This window comes from Heteronotia binoei, chromosome 21 (genome assembly GCF_032191835.1).
Source record: "Heteronotia binoei isolate CCM8104 ecotype False Entrance Well chromosome 21, APGP_CSIRO_Hbin_v1, whole genome shotgun sequence".
Classification (NCBI taxonomy): Eukaryota; Metazoa; Chordata; class Lepidosauria; order Squamata; family Gekkonidae; genus Heteronotia; species Heteronotia binoei.
The window spans coordinates 125074422-125096209 of record NC_083243.1 but is presented as its reverse complement, the minus strand read 5'-3'; the positions used below and the strand labels follow the sequence as shown (position 1 = coordinate 125096209).

At 44.4% G+C, this 21788-nt stretch overlaps 1 protein-coding gene across 3 annotated transcripts in view; it reads right to left on the bottom strand.

Annotated features, from left to right (window-relative positions):
• The window catches only part of LUZP2 (leucine zipper protein 2), a 783128-nt gene extending 762067 nt beyond the window's left edge, over nucleotides 1-21061 (bottom strand). The window contains exon 1 of one of the 3 annotated variants that reach the window (XM_060262788.1): nucleotides 20633-21061. In XM_060262788.1, coding sequence (XP_060118771.1) covers nucleotides 20633-20694 — 62 coding nt within the window. In that variant the 5' untranslated portion in view covers nucleotides 20695-21061. The remainder of the gene's footprint in view (nucleotides 1-20632) is intronic. The other 2 variants (XM_060262789.1, XM_060262787.1) reach the window with 2 other exon arrangements.
• Nucleotides 21062-21788: the final 727 nt, after the last annotated feature.

The window sequence follows — 21788 nt, the reverse complement described above, 5'->3', positions numbered from 1 at the left end:
CTGTCTTTCCTAGCATCAGGATCTTCTCCAGTGAGTGCTCCCTTCTCATTTGGTGGCCAAAGTATTTGAGCTTCAGCTTCAGCATCTGACCTTCCAGGGAACAGTCTGGGTTGATTTCCCTTAGGACTGACTGGTTTGATTTTCTTGCAGTCCAAGGGACTCTCAAGATTCTTCTCCAGCACCACAACTTAAAAGCATCTATTCTTCTGTGCTCGGCCTTCCTTATGGTCCAACTCTCACAGCCATACATTACTACTGGGAATACCATCACTTTGACTATACAGACTTTTGTTGGCAGGGCGATGTTTGCCCCCCCAGTCGGAAAGAAGAGGCAGACACAATTGTTGGGTTTAAAACCGGGCCGCTTTATTAAAATTAACAAATATAACTGGCAGGGGGAGAGAAAACAGACCAGACAAGCCCTGGGGTCAACACCTGGACCCCGCCTTGTCCAAAGGGCGAGCCACCCTGCCCCCAGCACAAACCCGCCGTAATCGGGTTGTAACTGAGCAGCCAGGCCTCTAGCCATCACCAACCGGGCTGGAACAATCCCCATGGAAAGATCCACCCAGGTGAGGCTCCCTGTGTTCTGCATCACCGTACTGAGCCGTTTAGCCCATCTACGGTTCCTGCAGACCACCGCACCAAAGGTGCTAGGCCATAGGTGCTCCCCTGGAAAACCCTGTGGCCAAACCTAATCCAGCCTGCGACCAAACTAGAACACAACAAAACCTAACCTACTAGGCAGTACAAGGTAGGCGAAAAACACCCCCGCATAGGCCAATTGTGCGGGGGTGAAAAAATTCCTACCTGGCCCCAAAAGGCGACCGGTATACACCTGTACTGCCAATGGGAAGGGTGGGCGGGCAGAGAGCCAAAACGAACTGCGTGCTGAGGCGGGAGCCGGGGCTTAAATAGCCCCGCCTCCGCGCCCAGCCAAAACACCCGTATGTCGGGTGATCCTTCTGCCCCTCCTTCCTTCCGGAGGAGCAAAGACGGCCCCCAGCCTATGGCCTGCGAGCAGGCTCGGCTGGGAAGGGGCCGAACCTTGCCCCCCCAGTCGGAAAGAAGAGGCAGACACAATTGTTGGGTTTAAAACCGGGCCGCTTTATTAAAATTAACAAATATAACTGGCAGGGGGAGAGAAAACAGACCAGACAAGCCCTGGGGTCAACACCTGGACCCCGCCTTGTCCAAAGGGCGAGCCACCCTGCCCCCAGCACAAACCCGCCGTAATCGGGTTGTAACTGAGCGGCCAGGCCTCTAGCCATCACCAACCGGGCTGGAACAATCCCCATGGAAAGATCCACCCAGGTGAGGCTCCCTGTGTTCTGCATCACCGTACTGAGCCGTTTAGCCCATCTACAGTTCCTGCAGACCACCGCACCAAAGGTGCTAGGCCATAGGTGCTCCCCTGGAAAACCCTGTGGCCAAACCTAATCCAGCCACCGCCAATGCCAAGCCTCTGCTTAGGCATTAGCGCCCCACCGGGTGGCCTAGAGCCAACCGCACCCCCTGCCGGATCTCGTCCACAAAGGCCCGGTTACCCAAATTAGATAAATGAACACCATCCGGCCGGTACAGGTCGACTGGCGAAATGGCGGCAAGATTGCCGACCAGACCAAAATGATCCTGGGCCACCTCTGCTGAATTTCGCGGAGGTCAGCCAACACCTGCTGGGAGGGAGCTTTCCCACGCAGCCGCCCCAAGTCGTTCCCTCCCAATCTCTACGCGGCCGTATTGTCCTTGCGCTTAGTGCGCTCTATCCCCCCAGGTGAAAGGGAACACCACCAAGTCTTTCATGGCGATCTAGCTGACCATACCAGGACCAGCCAAGAAGGACAAGCCCTGGGGTCACACCCTGACCCCGCCTTGTCCAAAGGGCGAACACCCTGCCCCCAGCACAAGCCCGCCCAGTTCGGGTTGTTGCTGAGCGGCCAGGCCCCGTGCCATTCACCACCTGTGCTAGCGTCAATCCCCCATGGAAAGATACGCTCAGGTGAGGCTGTTCAGTGATCTGTAGTCCCCGCACTGAGCCGTGTAGCCCATCTGCTGTTCATACAGACCACCTGCACACTTGGTGCTAGGCCATAGGTGTTCCCCTGAAACCGCCCCAATGAAAGACACAGATGTGCGGAGAAGGTGCCCCGCCTCTCTCCGCACTACGGCCAACCCCGGCCCCCAGCGACCCAGCCCTTCCCCAACTGCCCCGTCGCTGAAACCCAGCTGGGTGCCTGTTGGAGACCGCATGGCTTGAGGGGCCGCCTGGAACGCCCCGCTGTGCGCGCAGATGAGAACACGCTGCCTCTGACTACGAGCCACAGCACCTGGAAAAACAGAAAATATTGTCAGAACGAGTCATGGCCAGGAGGGAATGACAACCTTCGCCCTCCAAAATGCCCACTAGGCAACCAACGGACGCCCCTGGCTCAAATGGTTGCCACCCTCCGCAGGCCAACCAATGTTGACATCCCGTCCTGGGGCGCTCGCCTATCAGTGTCAATAATTAGACTGCACAACTAACTAGCCAATACATAGCGCCCAACGAGCCATCAACAAGGCCGCATGAAGCAGCGCGGTCCCGAAGGGGAACAGCATAACCCGTGCCACAGGACCACCCAATTAACATGTGGACCAGCGGTGCTCCCAAATGCCCAGAATTGGGACGCTGCTTTGTCATATGCCCTTCTACTATTAGGTCTTCTCAGCCAACCCATGGGCTTTACCAATAAAGGCAACACCACCAGTTGGCCCCCAATAGTCCTCGGCTCCAACCTCTCTCTCTGCAACACGCAGGATTGCCTAATATGAGCCGTCGAAAATGGCCAGTAATCCTGCAACACCACGGCCCCATGCGGCTCCTAAATAGGAAAGCCGCTCTACTATGATCCCCTCTGGTACTAGGTGCCAACGCCAGCTGGAGTGCCTACCAGCTTCAGCTTCCCAAATTGCCAGAAATCCGGGAGGAATCACGTTGGCCGCGAGTCAACTTCCGGGGCGGGCTGCCGAAAGCACCACAGCTATTGGCAATGTAGAGCGTTCACCGCCCCATTGCAGCCTCCGGGTACGTGCCCTACCATGAACCAAGTGTTCCCCCAGAGGTAAAGTATAAATAACCTAACCGTGTTCGTCACCTACACGACTTAGAGGTCAAGGGGTTGCTAACATGTACTACCGCCATGTTAAAGCCGCAGTCAAGCCCCAAACCGGTCGGCGAGTAGCTCACCCCAAAGCCAAACTGCCACTAGAATTGGAAAAAGTTCCAAATTGGCGGGACCGCACTGAACCCACTGTCTAACGCAGGTGCCCCTGTCATCCCAAATACACCTAAAAGAGGCCCCGCCAGGTGCCCCCACTTTCATGCAAAGTTAAGGTGACCAACCACCTACTGTAATTAAAGCAGCGACACCTTGCGTTGCCCCCTAAACGCAGCCAACCGGCCCCTAAAGTCAGCAAGCACTTTCACCGACCGCCGAAATGGCCGCTGGTGGGTATCAAGCTCAATACCTAAGAAACAAAAGCACCATACTGGGCCCCTCAGTATTCCCATATACCAAAGATACCCCCAGCTTGATGGCCAACTCATGAAAATGTATCAGAGCCAGGCACATCACCATGTACTTGCTGGACCGTAAGAGGCAGGCGCCCCGATGGTGCGCCGTGTCATTAAACCCAGTCCTATCCTATAACGGCCACTCCACCAAGGAGCCAAAGCGCTTGAATACAGCTCAGGAGACTGAGCACCCCATCAGGAGGGCCCGATCCATGTAGATTTGTTCTCAAAACAAAAAACCTGAGGAACTCATAATCCTAGGAATGCACGGCAAGAGGCGAAATGCCGCCTAATGGCATACTGCCAATGCTGCCCCAACACCACCATCCACACAGCCCTAAACCGGCTGGTCAATGGAAGTGTACTTCAAACAAACATAATTCCATAAGTCACCGACACCCCACTGGGGTAGGACCGGTGAAGAATGAGGCGATATTCCCCTGGCGCTTTATTAGGCACCACCCCCGGGGGAAATACGCACAATGTGGGTACAGGCGGCGTACCAAAGGGGGTCCTAAGACCCTGCCTTCCTGGCGCTCTTACCCTAACTACGTGGTCAAGACCCGTCTTTAACCACTGAAGATTGGCCCTAGACCCTTGATCAGGGCTCAGACACCCCAAAGAGAAACACCTTGGGCAGATACTGGCCATCAGCTGCACATGGGCACTTGCTCATTAATCAATTGAGTACCCTCAGTCAAATGGGGCAGGGCCCCCTTTTCAAGGGGCTGCTGATTGCCACCACCTCCCCAATGGGGCGCCTGCCGCCAAGGCCACGGCTTTGACCTAATACAGGTGGAGGAGGCGTCTCCATCCTCTCCTCCCACAACAGACGCCCTGCAACGTGGGTAGGCTGGGAGAGCTCACAAAGAAGCTACCCTTTCAAAAGGAGGAAGATACAGGACCCATATCCGCCCTCCACTCCGGAGAGTCCCAGAGCGGCTCACAATCTCCAGTACCTCCCTCTCCCCCAACAGGCACCCCGCGAGGTGGGTGGGGCTAGAGAGGGCTCCCATGGCAGCCGCCCTATCCAGGCCAGCTCCTGCCAGAGCTATGCAAAAGGTGCAAGTAGTGGAGTAGTGAATGAAACCTGGCTCTCCCAAAGTGGGAAGTCTCCAGGACATACCTGGAGGCCAGCAACCCTAACTGCAAGCCTCTGCATAACAGCTCCGGTATTCCTCGGTGGTCTCCCATCCGAGTATTGACCTGAGCAGACCCTGTTTAACTTCCATGATCTAACAAGATCACCTAACCTGGGCAATTCAGGTGAAATGATAATAGTCCGCACCTTGACCACTACACCAAACTGGCTCCAAAGGAGACCTTGAACATACAAAATATGAAGCTACCTTATACTGAATCAGACCCCCAGTTACACCAGGGTCAGCACTGACCGCACCGACTGCAACAACTCCCATGGACTCAAGCTGAAGTTTAAAGCCTATCCATCTGGACCCGCCGGGAGGGGGAAGGAAAAAAGAGGGGAGGGGGGGCCACCCGGTCTCACCTCGTGCACCCCCGCCCAAGCTCCCCTCATTCCTTAACAGAACTGATTTGCCATTCATGTGCTACTTAAAAGCTATTTAAAGCTGTCCAGCGCTGCCAGAGCCATCCCGAACTGCTCCTTGCAGCCCCGACCAGGCAGCTCTGAGAAGGGAGGCCCGCGCCGCACCGACTAGCAGCTCACGCGCACAAGCCTCGGCCCCAGGGTATGATTCTGGTGAGAGCTCCCAATGCCGCCCAAAGGCAGGATAAGAACATAAGAGAAGCCGTGTTGGATCAGGCCAACGGCCCATCAAGTCCAACACTCTGTGTACAGAAGAACATAAGAGAAGCCAAGTTAGATCAGGCCAATGGCCCATCCAGTCCAACACTCTGTGTCACAGAAGAACACAAGAGAAGCCCTGTTGGTTCAGGCCAACGGCCCGTCAAGTCCAACACACTGTGTCACTGAAGAACATAAGAGAAGCCATGTTAGATCAGGCCAATGGCCCATCCAGTCCAACACTCTGTGTCACAGAAGACCATAAGAGAAACCCTGTTGGTTCAGGCCAACGGCCCATCAAGTCCAACACTCTGTGTCACAGAAGAACATAAGAAAAGCAATGTTGGATCAGGCCAGTGGCCCATCCAGTCCAACACTCTGCATCACATAAGAACATAAGAGAAGCCATGTTAGATCAGGCCAATGGCCCATCCAGTCCAACACTCTGTGTCACAGAAGAACATAAGAGAAGCCATGTTAGATCAGGCCAATGGCCCATCCAGTCCAACACTCTGTGTCACAGAAGAACATAAGAGAAGCCATGTTAGATCAGGCCAATGGCCCATCCAGTCCAACACTCTGTGTCACAGAAGAACATAAGAGAAGCCCTGTTGGTTCAGGCCAACGGCCCAACAAGTCCAACACTCTGTGTCACCCAGTGGCAAAAGATTTCATACACACACCTACACTGTGGCCAATAGCCACCAATGGGCCTGTGCTCTATCTAAACCCCTCTGAACAGTGGCCATACCCGCGGCCGCCACCACATCCTGTGGCAGTAAATTCCATATGTTGATCACCCTTTTGGATGCCCTAAAACGGCCGCCGCGTGCGCACCGCCCTTAGAAGGGCCGCTGCGCTCTAAGCCCGGTACCGAGGGGCGAAGAAACAGGAGGCCAGCGCTCGTCTCCCACAGCTAATGCTCACTAAATTAGCCCCTGAATGAGCAAAGGGCCCCAGCGCCGACGAAATGGCCGCCGCTAGCGCTTGCCTTCTGTGGCCTCCCAACCTATAGAATGCCGCCGCTGTCACCAGCCGCCAGCAACCCCCCCGGGCCGCCCCTTCACCCAACGAAAGGGCCGCCCGACTCCCGCTTGCGCAAACCGCCGCCTCAAGCGTCCCAGCAGCCGCACGCGTCTCATCCAGCCAGCTCTGCAGCCGCCGCTCGCGCTCCGCGTTTCACCCAGCCAGCGCTGTAGCCGCCGCTCGCGCTCCGACTTCGCTGGCCAAGGTACAGTCCCCTGACGACTCAGGCCTCGTCTTCCGATCCACGATGCCCGCACGTGGCTCTCCAACCAGAGAGCCAAAACGAACTGCGTGCTGAGGCGGGAGCCGGGGCTTAAATAGCCCCGCCTCCGCGCCCAGCCAAAACACCCGTATGTCGGGTGATCCTTCTGCCCCTCCTTCCTTCCGGAGGAGCAAAGACGGCCCCCAGCCTATGGCCTGCGAGCAGGCTCGGCTGGGAAGGGGCCGAACCTTCTACTTTGTACTATACTGCCCAGGTTCGCCATAGCTGTCGTCCCAAGGAGCAAATGTCTTTTAATTTCATGGCTACAGTCACCATCTGCAGTGATATTGGATCACAGAAATGTGAAATCTGTCACTACTTCCATGTCTTCCCCTTCTATTTGCCAAGGTGTGATGGGGCCGGCTGCTATGATCTTAGGGTTTTTTTATGTTGAGTTTCAAGCCTACTCTTGCACTCTCCTCTTTCACCCTCAACAACAGGTTCTTTAGGTCTTCCTCACTTTCTGCCATTAGAGTGGTGTCATCTGCATATCTGAGGTTGTTGATGTTTTTCCTGGCAATCTTAATTCTGGCTTGTGCTTCATCCAGGCCAGCATTCCACATGATGTACTCTGCATATAAATTAAATAAGCAGGATGACAATATACATCCTTGTCGAACTCCTTTTCCTATTCTAAACCAATCAGTTGTTCCATATCCCGTTCTGACAGTTGCTTCTTGACCCTTATACAGGTTTCTCAGGAGACATGTGAGGAGGTCTGGAACTCCCATCTCTTTAAGGACTTGCCACAGTTTGTTGTGATCCACACAATCAAAGGCTTTAGCGTAGTTAATGAAACAGAAACTCCCGTGCTTTCTCCATAACCCATTGAATGTTGGCAATTTGATCTTTAGTTCCTCTACCTCTCCAAAACCCAGCTTGAACTTCTGTTAGTTCCCGATCTACATACTGCTGAAGCCTAGCTTCTAGGATCTTTAACATGATCTTGCTGGCATGTGAAATGAATGCAATAGTGCAATAGTTTGAACATTCTTTGGCATTACCCTTCTTTGGGATTGGAATATAAACTGATTTTTTCCAATCCTGTGGCCACTGTTGCATTTTCCAAATTTGTTGACATAATGTGTGCATCACTTTAACAGCATCATCTTTTAGGACTTTGAATAGCTCAACTGGAATACCGTCATCTCTGCTTGCTTTGTTGTTAGCAATGTTTTCTAAGGCCCATTCGACTTCACACTCCAGGATGTCTGGCTCAAGGTCAGCGATTTCATTGTCATGGTTGTCAAAGACATTGAGATCCTTCTTGTATAATTCTTCTGTGTATTCTTGCCACCTGTTCCTGATCTCTTCTGCTTCTGTTAGGTCCCTACCCTTTTTGTCCTTTATCATGGCCATCTGTGCACAAATCGTTCTCTTGATTTCTCCAGTTTTCTTGAAGAGATCTCTTGTCCTTCCCATTCTATTATTTTTCTCTATTGCTTTGCATTCCTCTATTGCTTCAGGAATGCCTCCTTATCTCTCCTTGCTGTTCTCTGGAAATCTGCATTCATTTTGGTGAATTTTTCCTTTTCACCTTTGCCTTTCACTTTCCTTCTTTCCTCAGCTATTTGTAAAGCCTGATCAGACAGCCACTTTGCTTTCTTGCATTTCTTTTTCTTCGAGATAGTGCTTATTGCTGCCTTCTGTACAATGTCACGAACCTTCGTCCATAGTTCTTCAGGCACTCTATCAACTCTAGTTCCTTAAACCTATTCTTCACCTCCACTGTATATTCATAAGGTATGTGATCAAGGTCAAACCTGAATGGCCTAATGGTTTCCCCAGTTTTCTTCAGTTTAAGCCTGGATTTTGCAATGAGTAGCTCATGATCTGAGCCGCAGTCAGCTCCAGGTCTTGTTTTTGCTGACTTTAAGGAGCTTCTCCATTTTTGACTGCAGAGTATATAATCAATCTGATTTCTGTGTTGCCCATCAGGTGATGTCCATGCATAGAGTCACCTTTTAGGTTGTTGGAAGAGGGTGTTCGCTATGACCAGCTTGTTCTCTTGACAGAACTCGATTAGCCTTTGCCTGGCTTAATTTTGTTCTCCAAGGCCAAACCTGTCAGTTGTTCTGGTTACCTTTTGACTTCCTACTTTGGCATTCTAGTCCCCTATGATGAGGAGGACATCTGCCGCCCTGAGCCTGCCCCGGTGGGGAGGGTGGGGTGTAAATAATAATAATAATAATAATAATAATAATAATAATAATAATAATAATAATAATAATAATAATTATTATTATTATTATTATTATTATTATTATTATTATTATTATTATTATTATTATTATTATTATTATTATTATTATCATCATCATCATCATCATCATCATCATCATCTTTTTTTGTGGTAATTCTAGAAGGTGTTGTAGATCTTCATAGAACTGGTCCACATCAGCCTCTTCTGCATTAGTGGTTGGGGCTTAGACTTGGATTACTGTGATATTGAATGGTTTGCCTTGGATACGGACCAAGATCATTCTGTCATTTTTGAGATTGTATCCCATTACTGCCTTCCTCACTCTCTTGTTAACTATAAAGGCCACACCATTTCTTCAACGGGATTCTTGGCCACAATAATAGATGTAGTGATCCTCTGAGTTAAATTCACCCATTCCCATCCATTTTAGTTCACTGATTCCCAAGATGTCAATGTTCTATCTTACCATCTCTTGTTTGACTACATCCAGCTTATCTTGATTCATAGATCTTACATTCATAGATCTTACATTCCATGTTCCAATGCAGTATTGTTCTTTGCAGCATCGGACTGTTGTTTCACCAATTGACACATCCACAGCTGAGCGTCCTTTCGGCTTTGGCCCAGCCACTTCACTCTTTCTGTGGTTACTTGGACTTGCTCTCCGCTCTTCCCCAGTAGCATATTGAGCACCTTCTGACCTGAGGGACTCATCTTCCAGCACCATATCTTTTAGCCTTTTGTTACTGTCCATGGGGTTTTCTTGGCGAGGATACTGGACAAACCACCATTTCCCTGATTCAGTCCCATCCCTTCTTCCAATAACTGATGAGATTGGGCTCACCTGAGTTACTTTGCTTTATTTTCAATAAAAAGATGGTATTTTGGTGTAAGCTACCCTTGAGTTTAAAGAATACTTAAAAAAAAAATGTCAAATTTGAGCCTTTATAGTCAGAGACATTTATTGTAATCCCTGTCCCAAGTTACTAACATGGGATTTGTTCCTGTGAACTGAATTACTAAGTATTTTATAGTAGCAGCAATTTAAGATAGTCCTTACATGATTCCATTAAAAATACTATGTCATAATGAATCTCCTGGCTGTTAACTAATACAAGGTCTGGGAAGGGTTTCCCACTTAACTGCCCTAGTATTGCTATACCCATTAATTGAATTTGGGTATTAAAACATTCTTTTTGTTAAGACTGGTGGGGGTTTTTGTAGGATTACTTGGCTGTTGCTGAACCCAGAATTCTATATTTTTAGACAATGCCGTATTTTACACTTTTGTGAGGAAATGTTTGTTATCACACAAATCTGAGAACTTTAAAGTAGGTTTCATTTGCTAATTTATTAATTTAAATTAATTTCATGCTGCCTTTCCATGAAAAAGCAAACGATTTACAAAAATAAAATAAAATACAATATAAAAATGCATAAAATCATCACAATCAATATACTAGATCAAAGAAATCCATGATGATCATAACTTCTTATTAAAGGCTTTCTGAAACAAATGGGCTTTTAAAAGTCACCAGAAGACTCATAATGAGGGGGCTTGACAAAGAATAGAGAATTTATGATTAGCTGTGAAGCATGCCTTTGCATGGATCCCTACTAGAGTGGTACCTATGATAATATGAGATTTTTCTGATGAATTTATAGTAGAGGCATAAACATACAGATAGAGGCAATCCGTTGGGTGATTTTAAACTGATCTGATTAGAGCTTTCAAACTGAAAATCAGAACATTTAATTAAACTGTGAAACATCCTGAAAGCCAGTGTAGATAATACAGGTCCCAGTTAACATTCTGGGTTTTGTTGATATATAAGAATAGTACAATGTGCACAGCTCTTAAAAGTCTTGTTGTGGGAAATATTATCATAGTTCATTTTACTCATTATACACTTCCAAATCCTTAGAACTGAGATATGTCTCTATTTACTATGGTCCTATTTACTATGGACCAAACAATATAAAAGGTTTTTTTTTTTTATGACAGGTCCAGGATCAGACTCTTTTTATCCTCAACCATACAGAAGCTGCAGGGAAGGTCATTATTAATGTGTGTGGGCCAAATTTAGCTTGGGATTGCCACATGGAGGAGGGGTTTTCTGGATTCCCCAATGCCATTTTGATGAGCTAAAATGGCCTGGGGGGTGGAATTTGGCCTAAATCTGAGTTGAGAATAGAGCTACTGGTTTTACAAAATGTGTGGTTTGGCTATAAGTCTTACTCCACCTGAGAAAGTTTTCTTATGATGGATAGAGGTTTGAAGAACTTTTGTCTGTTGGTGGAAGACTTGGCAGAAGGACTCTAATTTATATCAAATGTAGTGGAAGATAGTTATTATACTGACCCCTAGTAAAGGATTAATTGAAGGAATTCTGTTTCCTTAAAGCTACCTAGGTGTGTGTGGGTAACCATGAATGTTTTCAGTGAAGTAGTTGCTGCAGAAGCTCCCACTGCTAAAGAGGCAAGCTGCTGTTGGGTTTAGAAAAGCAGTTTGCCTCATTGGCTGTCAGAGCTGTGCCATCAAAAACCAAAGGCAAACTGCAGCTGTGCATATAATCTCCATCAGCATATATATAACTACTTTGAGTCACAGTATAAGAATGAATAAAGCCTTGGGAATGACTGAACTTCATTATCTTGTATATCTATACATTGAGAAATTATTAACAAATTATTGATCTTACAATTGGTTGAACACGGGTGAGCCCTACTAAGTGTGTAAACAGAGCAAATGCTATGAAGCACAGTAAAGGTAAGTTTTTATTTACAACTCTGATATTCTACTTTTCTCACATTGAGCGCAGAGTGAGATATGGGTCCCTGTGTAGTCCCCCCACAATCCAAACACTGACCAGAACATGTCTGGACTTTCCCTTAGCTTCAATAAATGAATCTAGTGATGAGTAGTATCTCCTATTTTACATTGTTCCAGAATTTACTCTATGATACATTTCACTTCTCTTTAATTTTACTTCAATTTGAAATTCTAATTTAAATATTGTTTGTTTGCTAAATATTTCACTTATTCAATTAATTTGTATTATCTTTACCTCTGTCTTACTGATGTGCATGTGTTTTTAAAGTGTTCTTGATTATTTGCATATAAGTTTTTATAAATATTATTTTTGTACAGTGTTTTAGTTATGCACGCACACATTGGTAAAATGAAGCATAAATAACAATCTTGATATGAATGTGCCAGATGCAAACCTAGTAGCACCTTAGAGATCAACAAGATTTTTGTGCATAAGCTTTCAAGAGTCAAAACTGCCTTTGTCAGATACTTCATCAAAACTCTGACTCTCAAAAGGGTATAATATGAAACTCTTGTTGGTTTATAAGGTGTTATTAGTTTGAATCTAGCTGTTCCATTGCAAACTGATACAGCTACCCTCTGAAACTATCTTGATATGAATGAGTGTACAATTTACATCCAGAATGATCTGCTGCTGAATTTCATCACAGTGCACCTGCACATCAGGGGGAAGAAGTCAATACAACAAGAAAATGAAAGATGTGGGAAACTGCACATACACAGTTCTGTGATCAAATTTGGAAATTAAAAAAGGAAGATTCCTAATGCACAGGCCTTGAATTCAGCAGGAGCTCACAGAAGTGCAGCTCCTGAACCTTTCCGACACTCCCCCTCCTCCCCACCTACCTTGTCCATTGAATAGTAGGCACAGCTACATAACAATGCCTGGATTAGGACAGCAGGCAGCCAGCCAGCCACCAGGTGTGTGACGGACTCAGGAACCACTTAGCCTGAGTAGCTGAGGGACAGGCTTGTAGAGATTGGCTGGAATGTTGCCCGAGCAATGAAAGAGTATCCACATGAGGTTTGCTTAAGAGAAAAACACCTCCGGATTTTAGTCTGAGCCAGGGAGTCTTCGAGAGAAGTCTTCAGTTTACCAGTCTGAAGTGAAGATGGTGGGCTTAGGCCGGGCAGTTGTAAAACCAACTGGACGAGGGGCTAAGAGCGGGCAGAGTGACTGAGCTCCTTATGGGAGACAGAGCTGAGTGGACTCTGCCTGGAAGAGGGAGTTTTCAAGCAGTTTGCAACTCTTTCAGTGAGATTTTGCCAGCGCATCAGGCAATCTCCAAGTACAAACTAGATCACACAAATACACACTGGGGAGAACTGAATTCTGATGGTCAGCAGGGCTACCCAAGACTCAGACCAGAGGACTAGCTGTGGGGCTGAGACGCATCGGTATTGAGGGGTGCAAGTCCTGGAAGATAGCTAGTGTGAAAGGGTCTGTGAAGGAAAACACTTACACCAGTCAGGTGTTCTCTATGTGTGTGTGGAAGAGTGGTTGAAGTTTTTATGATATATATTTTATGTTATTTTTATGATATGGTACTGCCAAAGTTAGAGTTAAACTTTAGAAGAAACAGCATTCTGAGTGCCCAGAAGGCACAGACAGCCTGTGTGAAGTTGAATCTAATGGGATTCTGAAGCCTGCCTGTTTGTTATTTTAAAAGATCTTCTGCCAAAGTAGTGTTATATCTTACCTCAGCCTGATAAGTCTCTATTCTCTGTAATTGATTTATTCTGCCAGCCATCTGCCTGCCAACTGATTCACTTTGTGAATATTTAACAGTAATAATCAATATTATTTCATCCCTCTTCCTTGCCTTTTGTTACCTAATAAATATTTTGTGGTTTTTGACTTTAAAATTGTCTGGTGCCAATTATTAATAGTTCTGACAGGATTTCTGGGAATGTTACTGAGGGAAGGTGACTGGGGAGAAATTTTAAAGTGGTCGCCTCCCGAGTAAAGCCTCTGACCAGGTTCCTCACAAGGTGCTTTGCCACATCCCCAGAAGCCCACACGACCCTTTCTCCACTTCTTATATGATTGTGGGCAGTGGGTGGCTTGCTGGCTTTTTGACTGGGGGAGGGCAGTCAAGGAGAGCCCGAGGCGAGTGAGGCCTACTTGGCTGGCTGGATCTCTAGCCAGCCCAAGCAAGCCTTGCTCAACCGAGGCTCTCCTTTCTTGAGTCAGGTTGCTTTTGGCTGGTGGGGGGGGGTGGCATATGCTAATGATTTATGTTAATGAGCTTCACCACCTATTTTTCTACAAAACTATCCCTGCTTATGCATTATAATGCACATATCAGGAACAGGCACTTCATTTGAGATCAGGGCCCTGCAGGATTTGCTACAATTGCATGGGCCCTGTAAAACAGAGCTGTTCCACTAGGATTTCTGTTGTGGCACCAGATGTCCAAATCCATCTTGGCTCCCCTCTGCTGATAATGCTAATTCTTTAAATCTTGTGGGCTACCCAGCTGCACCACTCTAAATCTCTTCATTTGAGCTTGTTATTAAGGCAAGCTCACTCTGGTTTGTTTCATAGTTAATTTTAATGTTAATTTTATTGTTACATTTCTACTGTTATTTATCATGGTTTTTCTGTGATTTTGTAACCCATCTTGAACTTGCTTATGGTGAGGGCAGGATAAAAATGGAATAAATAAATAAGCCAGACACACAAAATCTGGCAAGAGATTTAGATGAGACAAATTTCAACAGCATTCTTAGCTGTATCTTATTTGTGTTTTTCAGATCAGTGTACAGACCAACGTATATTATGTGTGGTATAAAGTCATTACAACTTGTTGAGAACTTTGCTTTATTATGTATCCATTTCCCCACCACCACCACCACCACCACCAAATTAGAAGAAAGAGACAGACACAGATTGGCATTACTAAGGGCCACTTTATCAACTATTTACAAAGTCAGCTGCAAAGAGAAACTACAGTGTGGAATGGGTCAAGGCCTGGGCTTATCCCAGACCACTCCTTGCCACAGGGGCAAGCCATGTGCCCCAGGGCTGAGCCAACCCTGGCAGTTTAAGCAAGAGTGTTACCATTGTGACACTCCAGACCTCCAAGCTACACAACTTAAGAACTGGACATATCCAGAGCAGCCCCCAATTCCCTGCCCTGGACTGCACAACCCAAAGGCAGAGCCTGACAGACCCTTCTTCCCCCCTAAATGGGGGTGCCATGTGGTACTCACCTAACCACTTATCCTATTCCTTGCACTATCCTGCTAAGTGACTTGATGTAGTTAAACAGCCATACCCATCCAGTTATTCTAGTGCCACTGCCAACAGTACAGGGTAGCAAAAACAGGCCCCCCCAAGCCGATCAGTGAGGGGGGGGAATTTCTACCCTGCCCCTCCTAGGGGTGACCATCCAAAGCCTGCACTGCATATATATAACAACATCAGCTCTGCCCCCACCTGACAAGTGCATGCATTTGCTCCCCAACAGCTACCTCTCCCTCCTTCCAGGGAAGGCAAAAGTGGCTGTTCACCGCAATTGCCACGTGGGCTTGCAGCAGGCAGGCTAAAATGTATTAACAAAAGAAAACCATAGGAATACTGGATTTTCTAGATTTGAGCTAAAACTGGGAATTATTTTCCACAGATAATTTTAGTAATATATTAAACACCTTCTCTTCTTGCCAAATATTAATTAGCATTTAACACATACACATTTCAGCTTCTCCATGTAACTATTAAGGAGCAGTTTTGTCAGAGTAGAGACTGAATTATTCTGGAGAGTCAGTTTTAACCATTCCATTACTGACTAGATGCTGAGTAATTTCCCTTTAGAAGGAAGAACATAGATGTTCAAAATGTATTAGGAAATCTGATAGCCAATTTGTTAGTCAGTCTTTGTCAATCTTTGCAACATATTGGCTTTGCCTTTCCCCATTCTTCAGCCACAAAAGTGGCAACAAAAAGAAATGATGACACTGCACAGGATCAACAAGGTGAACATTTGAAGAATCTAAATGGGCTTTTTGGCAAAAATCCCACCCCGCCAAAATTGCTAGCTTAACCCTGACAATCCAAATAAGAGAACATTTGGCAAGCCAGAGGATTTTCAAATTTATACTGCTGCTAATAGTAACTTCCTGGCATATGTTAAAACACATATGTTTAAAGCAAACAAAAAATCTTATGTGCAAATTCATTTTTAATTACTCTTTCACAGTACATAGTCATGGTTTAATTAAATAAAAAATATAGATAATTTCTTGGTAGGCAGGAATATATAGATAATTTCTTGGTAGGTAGGAATCAAATTCCAATTAATTAAACTAGTCAAGAATATACTCTTTTGCCATATATCCATAAAAGTTTACTATTTGTAAAACATGTGGATTAGAGGAACCATCTCTGATATTAAATTAAACCAGTTACTATTCATAGAAGATTACTCTTATCTAGATTTCTTGTGTTCAATGAGACTAAAATTAATGAAGACTCTCAAAATATGCAGTTATTTTCTGAGAGATCTATAGACTCTAAATGCACTCAGGAAACCATGATGAGGCATCAAGTAGTATGTACTGACATAACAATTCACTGAAGTAAAGTGCATGAAGCAAATTAAGCAGATCCTTATCACAATAGTAGTCATCATTATTTTTATTTATTTATCATCTTCAATTTCTAACTCACCCTCCCCATAAGTGGGCTCAGGGCAGGTAACAAGTAGTATAAAACCAATTGAAAACATCATAAACCATTTAACAATAAAATTAAGTATACATTAGAATATAGATTAAAATATCAGTTAAAGTTATAATGATGGCAAAATATCTTACTTTAAGATACTTTACATCTTAAAGTAAAGCATAAAGTTCATAAATCATACTGTAATCAAATATTGTGGCAAAATTGTGGCTGAACTGATTTGTAGATTGTAGGCTCTGGCTTGAATTTTGCCTTGTTTCCAGTGGCTGCGTGGAGGGTGGTGATTATTGCTGAAACCCACCCCCCTCCAATGGGAGTCCTCTGGTCCTCCTAACTATTCATGGGATCCCCCATTGCCCAGAAACAGCATTTCAGAGGTGCTGGGCTGCCATGAGAAGGAGGTGTCAATGAAACCCCCCATTTCCTTCTTGTGTCCACAGTAATCTAGGTGGAATCAAAGTCTATGATCTTCCAGAATTGTACTGGTTCTGATACTGGGGACTTAAAGTAACTGACATAAATCCAAATTAAAACAAAAATGCACAAGTCATGACAGTTTCAGTGCACACTTTATAAAGGACATCCGTGGTGATGTTGGTTTTGCTGGCACAGCTCACACAATGCCACAGGCTAAGACCCAAGCAACCAGACCCCTTGGCTCTTGCCTATGCACCAAAAGCTTGCATCTGTGTGACATTTGTGAAAAATCACTGCCACCAGGATATGCTGATTTACTGGAATGACCTATAATTGTTCCCTGAACCCAGTGGATCCCACAACTCCCTTCTGATAAGCAAGAAAGCTTTCTTCAATGGGAACAAGGCTTTTTCTATTCAACCAAGGCTCCTCATACAGTGCCATTCTACACAGAAGTATTCCCATCTAAGCCCATGAATGTTGGTTGAGTTACTCTGCATTGGATTGCAGTGATAAGATACAATAATTCTTTTGATCACAATACTGAAGCATTTGCTAACATTAATACCAAAGCAAGATTTAAAGAAAAAAGCATGTATTAAAATACTGCTTCTGTATAGAAAATGAGCAATACCTTAGCTTGATCACATTACAATCACTCTGTGCCATTTTGGCTTACTGCCTGGTGGGTCAAAAAAATCCAAAAATGTATATGTGAGCCACCAGTTTTTTCAAGTTCACATTTTCCCCAGTCAAGTGGAATTTCTACCTGTTTTAATGTCAAACATACCAAATGAAGATAGCTCTATGTACATGCCGAGTCGATTAAAAAAAATCTCACACTACCCATAGCTGGAATGCACCTGACCTCACCAGTTTCACACAACAGGATAATAGACTCCTATCTTCATTACAGCAACTTTTTTGCAAACCTTCTCAGATTGTACAATTGGCCTGAACATTAACCAAATGTTAGCAAAAAGAGGTCCTAGATGAATAGCATTCTTCTGGGACAAATTATGGTGAAAAATATCATTGGTTTAAGCTAACCATGCACACTTGCTGGGGACTTAAAGTAGAAGAAGACGAAGAAGATTTGGATTTATATCCCACCCTCCTCTCAGAGTGGCTCACAATCTCCTTTATCTTCCTTCCCCACAACAGACACCCTGTGAGGTGGGTGGGGCTGAGAGGGCTCTCACAGCAGCTGCCCTTTCAAGGACAACTCTGCCAGAGCTATGGCTGACCCAAGGCCATTCCAGCAGCTGCAAGTGGAGGAGTGGGGAATCAAACCTGGTTCTCCCAGATAAGAGTCCACACACTTAATCACTACACCAAACTGGCTCTCTGTTGCATTGTGGGCTGCTCAAGAAGATGTTGAAATTCAATGGGGCAATCAATGTATACTGTTTCATGAGCCATTCTATTACTAAATGCATGTTCCCCCATCCTCACAATACACATTAGGGTCCTGTTGAAAGCCCCTTGATATGTGCTGATTTTTATCACTAGCATAGAGTCCATAGGATGATTGTCTCAAATATAATCTTGCTAAAAGACAAACAAACCCAACAACTTGGATTCCACATGCAATATGTATAAATATTTAACTTCTGTATGTCCTACATTGATTGCTTTATTTCAAATATGACCACCTTTTTAAAGACCACTTCCAATTAGTTCCCAATACCACCTTAATACTTCCTCCCAACAGCCAAGCACTTTGGGGCATTCCTGATGAACCAATGTGCCAACAAAGCTTCTTGCCCAACACATTTCCATTACTTGTCATTTTTCACCCACTTTTCCAAGTATTCATAAGTCCAAAGAAAATACAAAGAAAACAGTCCCTTTGATCTACATGGCTTCTAATGCAGATTAAAACCCCAGTGTAAACTTCACATTAATTGAAATAAAAACAGTTTCCAGTAGGAATGTAGATTTAAAGCTGTACTCTGTAGTGCTGGCTTGTAATAAAAGACTCTAGTCTTAAATGTTCATCTGTGAACACTGTTAAATATTCCATCATCATTCCTCCCTGGCCCCTTCTTCAAATCTACAGTAACTAAGTTTAAGTTTGTAAATTACACTGATGGGAGGGGGGGGATCCAACTATTCCCACCCCCAGTTTCATCATATACCTGTCAAACTCAATCAGAACAATGGGCCTGTGAACAATTTTCTATAATGGTTTATCTTGCATACAAGGTTTCTGAATTCATTTTAAAGTTATATTCCTTTAAAAATCTCTTGGACCTAATCCTAGGTTATACTGATATACTTTCTCATTTCTTGGATAAAGTCTATTCTTTAAAAAAAAAGGAAAATGCAAATGATTCCTTTCGTGTTTTTTTCCTGCTTTCTTTTTACAACAGGAGATAAGTTGGCAGCCAACAACTCAGTCATAAAAGCACTTCAGTCTAAAGCTCATTTAAGATGCAAACTTGTATCTTGGCAAGTTGCATTTCCATCTTTATGCTCTTGCTGAATTCCTGTGTCATTTAGCAAAGCATGCAGAACTCTAAGACAACATCAGATTATCAATATGAATTGACAGGGAAATTTCACAGGACTACCTACTAAATCAAAACAGATTCTCAGATAATTAGGAAATCACAGCACTCTGTTCCAATGGCAATTTCGCAGACCATCAAAGAACACTGAAGTAATTCATGACATTAAAGCAGAATAGTTATACTTTTTTAAAAGCACAAACCAGGAAGTACTTTTTGTGGCATTTATCACTTGGGAAGGAAATATCTGTAGTCCTACTTTTGCTAAACTTCAGTGACCCTTTCTTCATGGATACATCTCTAGCTGTCAGACACTTTTGTACAGGTGAATTAGATCTGAACACTCATCAATTTACTGACAAATCTTTTCCAACGACTCTGTGCTTCAAACTTAAGATAGGGAAAGCTCTTCCAAATCTATCTGTGAAGAAATATAGCAGGGAGGAGGAAACCCTTGGCATAAGAAAACAGACATTTCTCTTGAACAGCTATGTGCGTATTGTCATATTCTCCAGAGACATAGAAGTTTACAAGATAGTTAATGATCAACACAACAGGAAGTTGCCAGTTCCTTGTTTATAAGCATGAGGAAATTGAAAGTCATGCACCAAAAGCAAACTCCTACTTTACACACAATATAACTTTCCATCTGAGTGAAATGTGGCACTGGGACAGAGCTGTCCCTTCACTACACATGGCATGATTTATGCAAAAACAGCCTGCTGAACATTCTTCATCCTTCTGAGGAATACATCTTTTATTCAAATACCTGATAAGCAAGACTGAATGACCTAACCTCTTGCATTTTATTTTAACATCTATAATTATTGAACTTCAAAACAATTTCAAGACATCCTGCTGCCATTTCAGCCTTACACTCTTTGCAAACACAAACCAAGAGGACCAAAGAAGGTAATTTTTCAGTTGCACAACTCCTACTACAACAAAAGCAGGGCTATGCTTTAGGGCTCTGATTTTAATAAGACTAGCAAGAACAAAAATCCCAGAATATACTCCATGCCTGTTTTTATAGCTTCCTTATTTTCACCAGGACACTTGAAAAATTGCTGTACTGTACATCAAAAGGCTTTAAGAAACAGTTTTGCATAATCAGAAAACCTTTGGGTCATTGCAGAACAAGCAGTTTTCCTGTTACAGGCTGAGGAAATGAATGGACTAGACTAACTAGGAAATTACCAGATACCAAAGAGAGAGAGAGAGAGAGAGAGAGAGAGCACTCTGAAATCCGTTCAAGAAAAGATGCTTTCTGAACTTACAAGCATGGGAACAGATGGAAGAAAAATAATGGTTTAAAAATGCTTTTTAATTGCTTCCCAAACAGAATTTCAAGTCAGAGAGGTCTGTGTACTCACCTGGTGCTGAGAACTAGTACAGAGAAAAGAGACAGCAAGTATTGAATCAAGATGAATTTCATACTGTAAGCCTCTTCTGTTCTCCGATGCTCGTTCTCACTCTGCCTCTTTATTCTTCTGTCTCTTCCGATGCTTCTGATTTCCAGAGTCCTTCCTCTGCAAGCAGCCTTCCCGCGTGTGTCGGTCTGTAGATCTGGAAAAGCAGACAAACGAACACACTGACTAATGAAGGCAGCTTCGAGTAGGGTTTGAGCTTCAGGAGTGATGTCACAGGCAATGGAGCTGCTGCTGCAAGCCTACCGCCTGACAACCTGCGATTATTCAACACAGCCACTCTATTGATGTCCTGAAGGATTTGTTATTACTAGCAGTTTAAGTGGCAACCAGGGAGGGATGAGAGCACATTGGATGCCACTTAGTTCTCAGGTTCCCCAAGCTCAGAGCAGCTGTGCCCTTAAAATTAAATAAAGTGGGGGGGGGGGAGATCTATTATAATTAAAATTGTGTCCCTCAACAGGATTTTCACAAAGACCATAGAAGATATGAGAGGGGTTGGACTAATTTAAACTAACAGACAAGTTTCAAATTAACCTCATTTACTGTGCATATAAAAGCTGTTCTCAGTTCAACAAGAAGGGAAAGTTATTGTGCCAGTCAGAAGTATATGCCTTGCAGCATAAGACTTGGCACTAGAAAAAGGTGAACTAGAAATGCATCCAAGAAAATGTTTTGAAATGTTAAGTGTTACCTCCAAGACCCAAAGATGCCAAGAACAACTCATCAGAGACCTATTTAAAGGGCTATTTATTTATTTATTTATTTTGCTTTTTTGTTTTTTATGTTTGGTATCATCTCCAAAGCCCTTAAAAATCCAACAGTTGGCAGAAATGTCTCACATTTTAATGAACTATAGATCTCCCCCCCCCCCCGTCAAAGGTTAAGCTCTCTAGATGGTAGACATGATTGACTCTCATTGCCTTTTATTGGCAAACAATTTTAGATAGTAGTGAAAGTCCCAAATGTCCTTCACTTTCTAGAGACATAAATAAAACACCACTGTTTAGCATAAAATAGGTTTTCAGGTCTAAGATATGACAGAAATGCAGAATTTAAAGCATAATGTAATTTTATTTAATGAGAACAGTTTGTTCTGGAA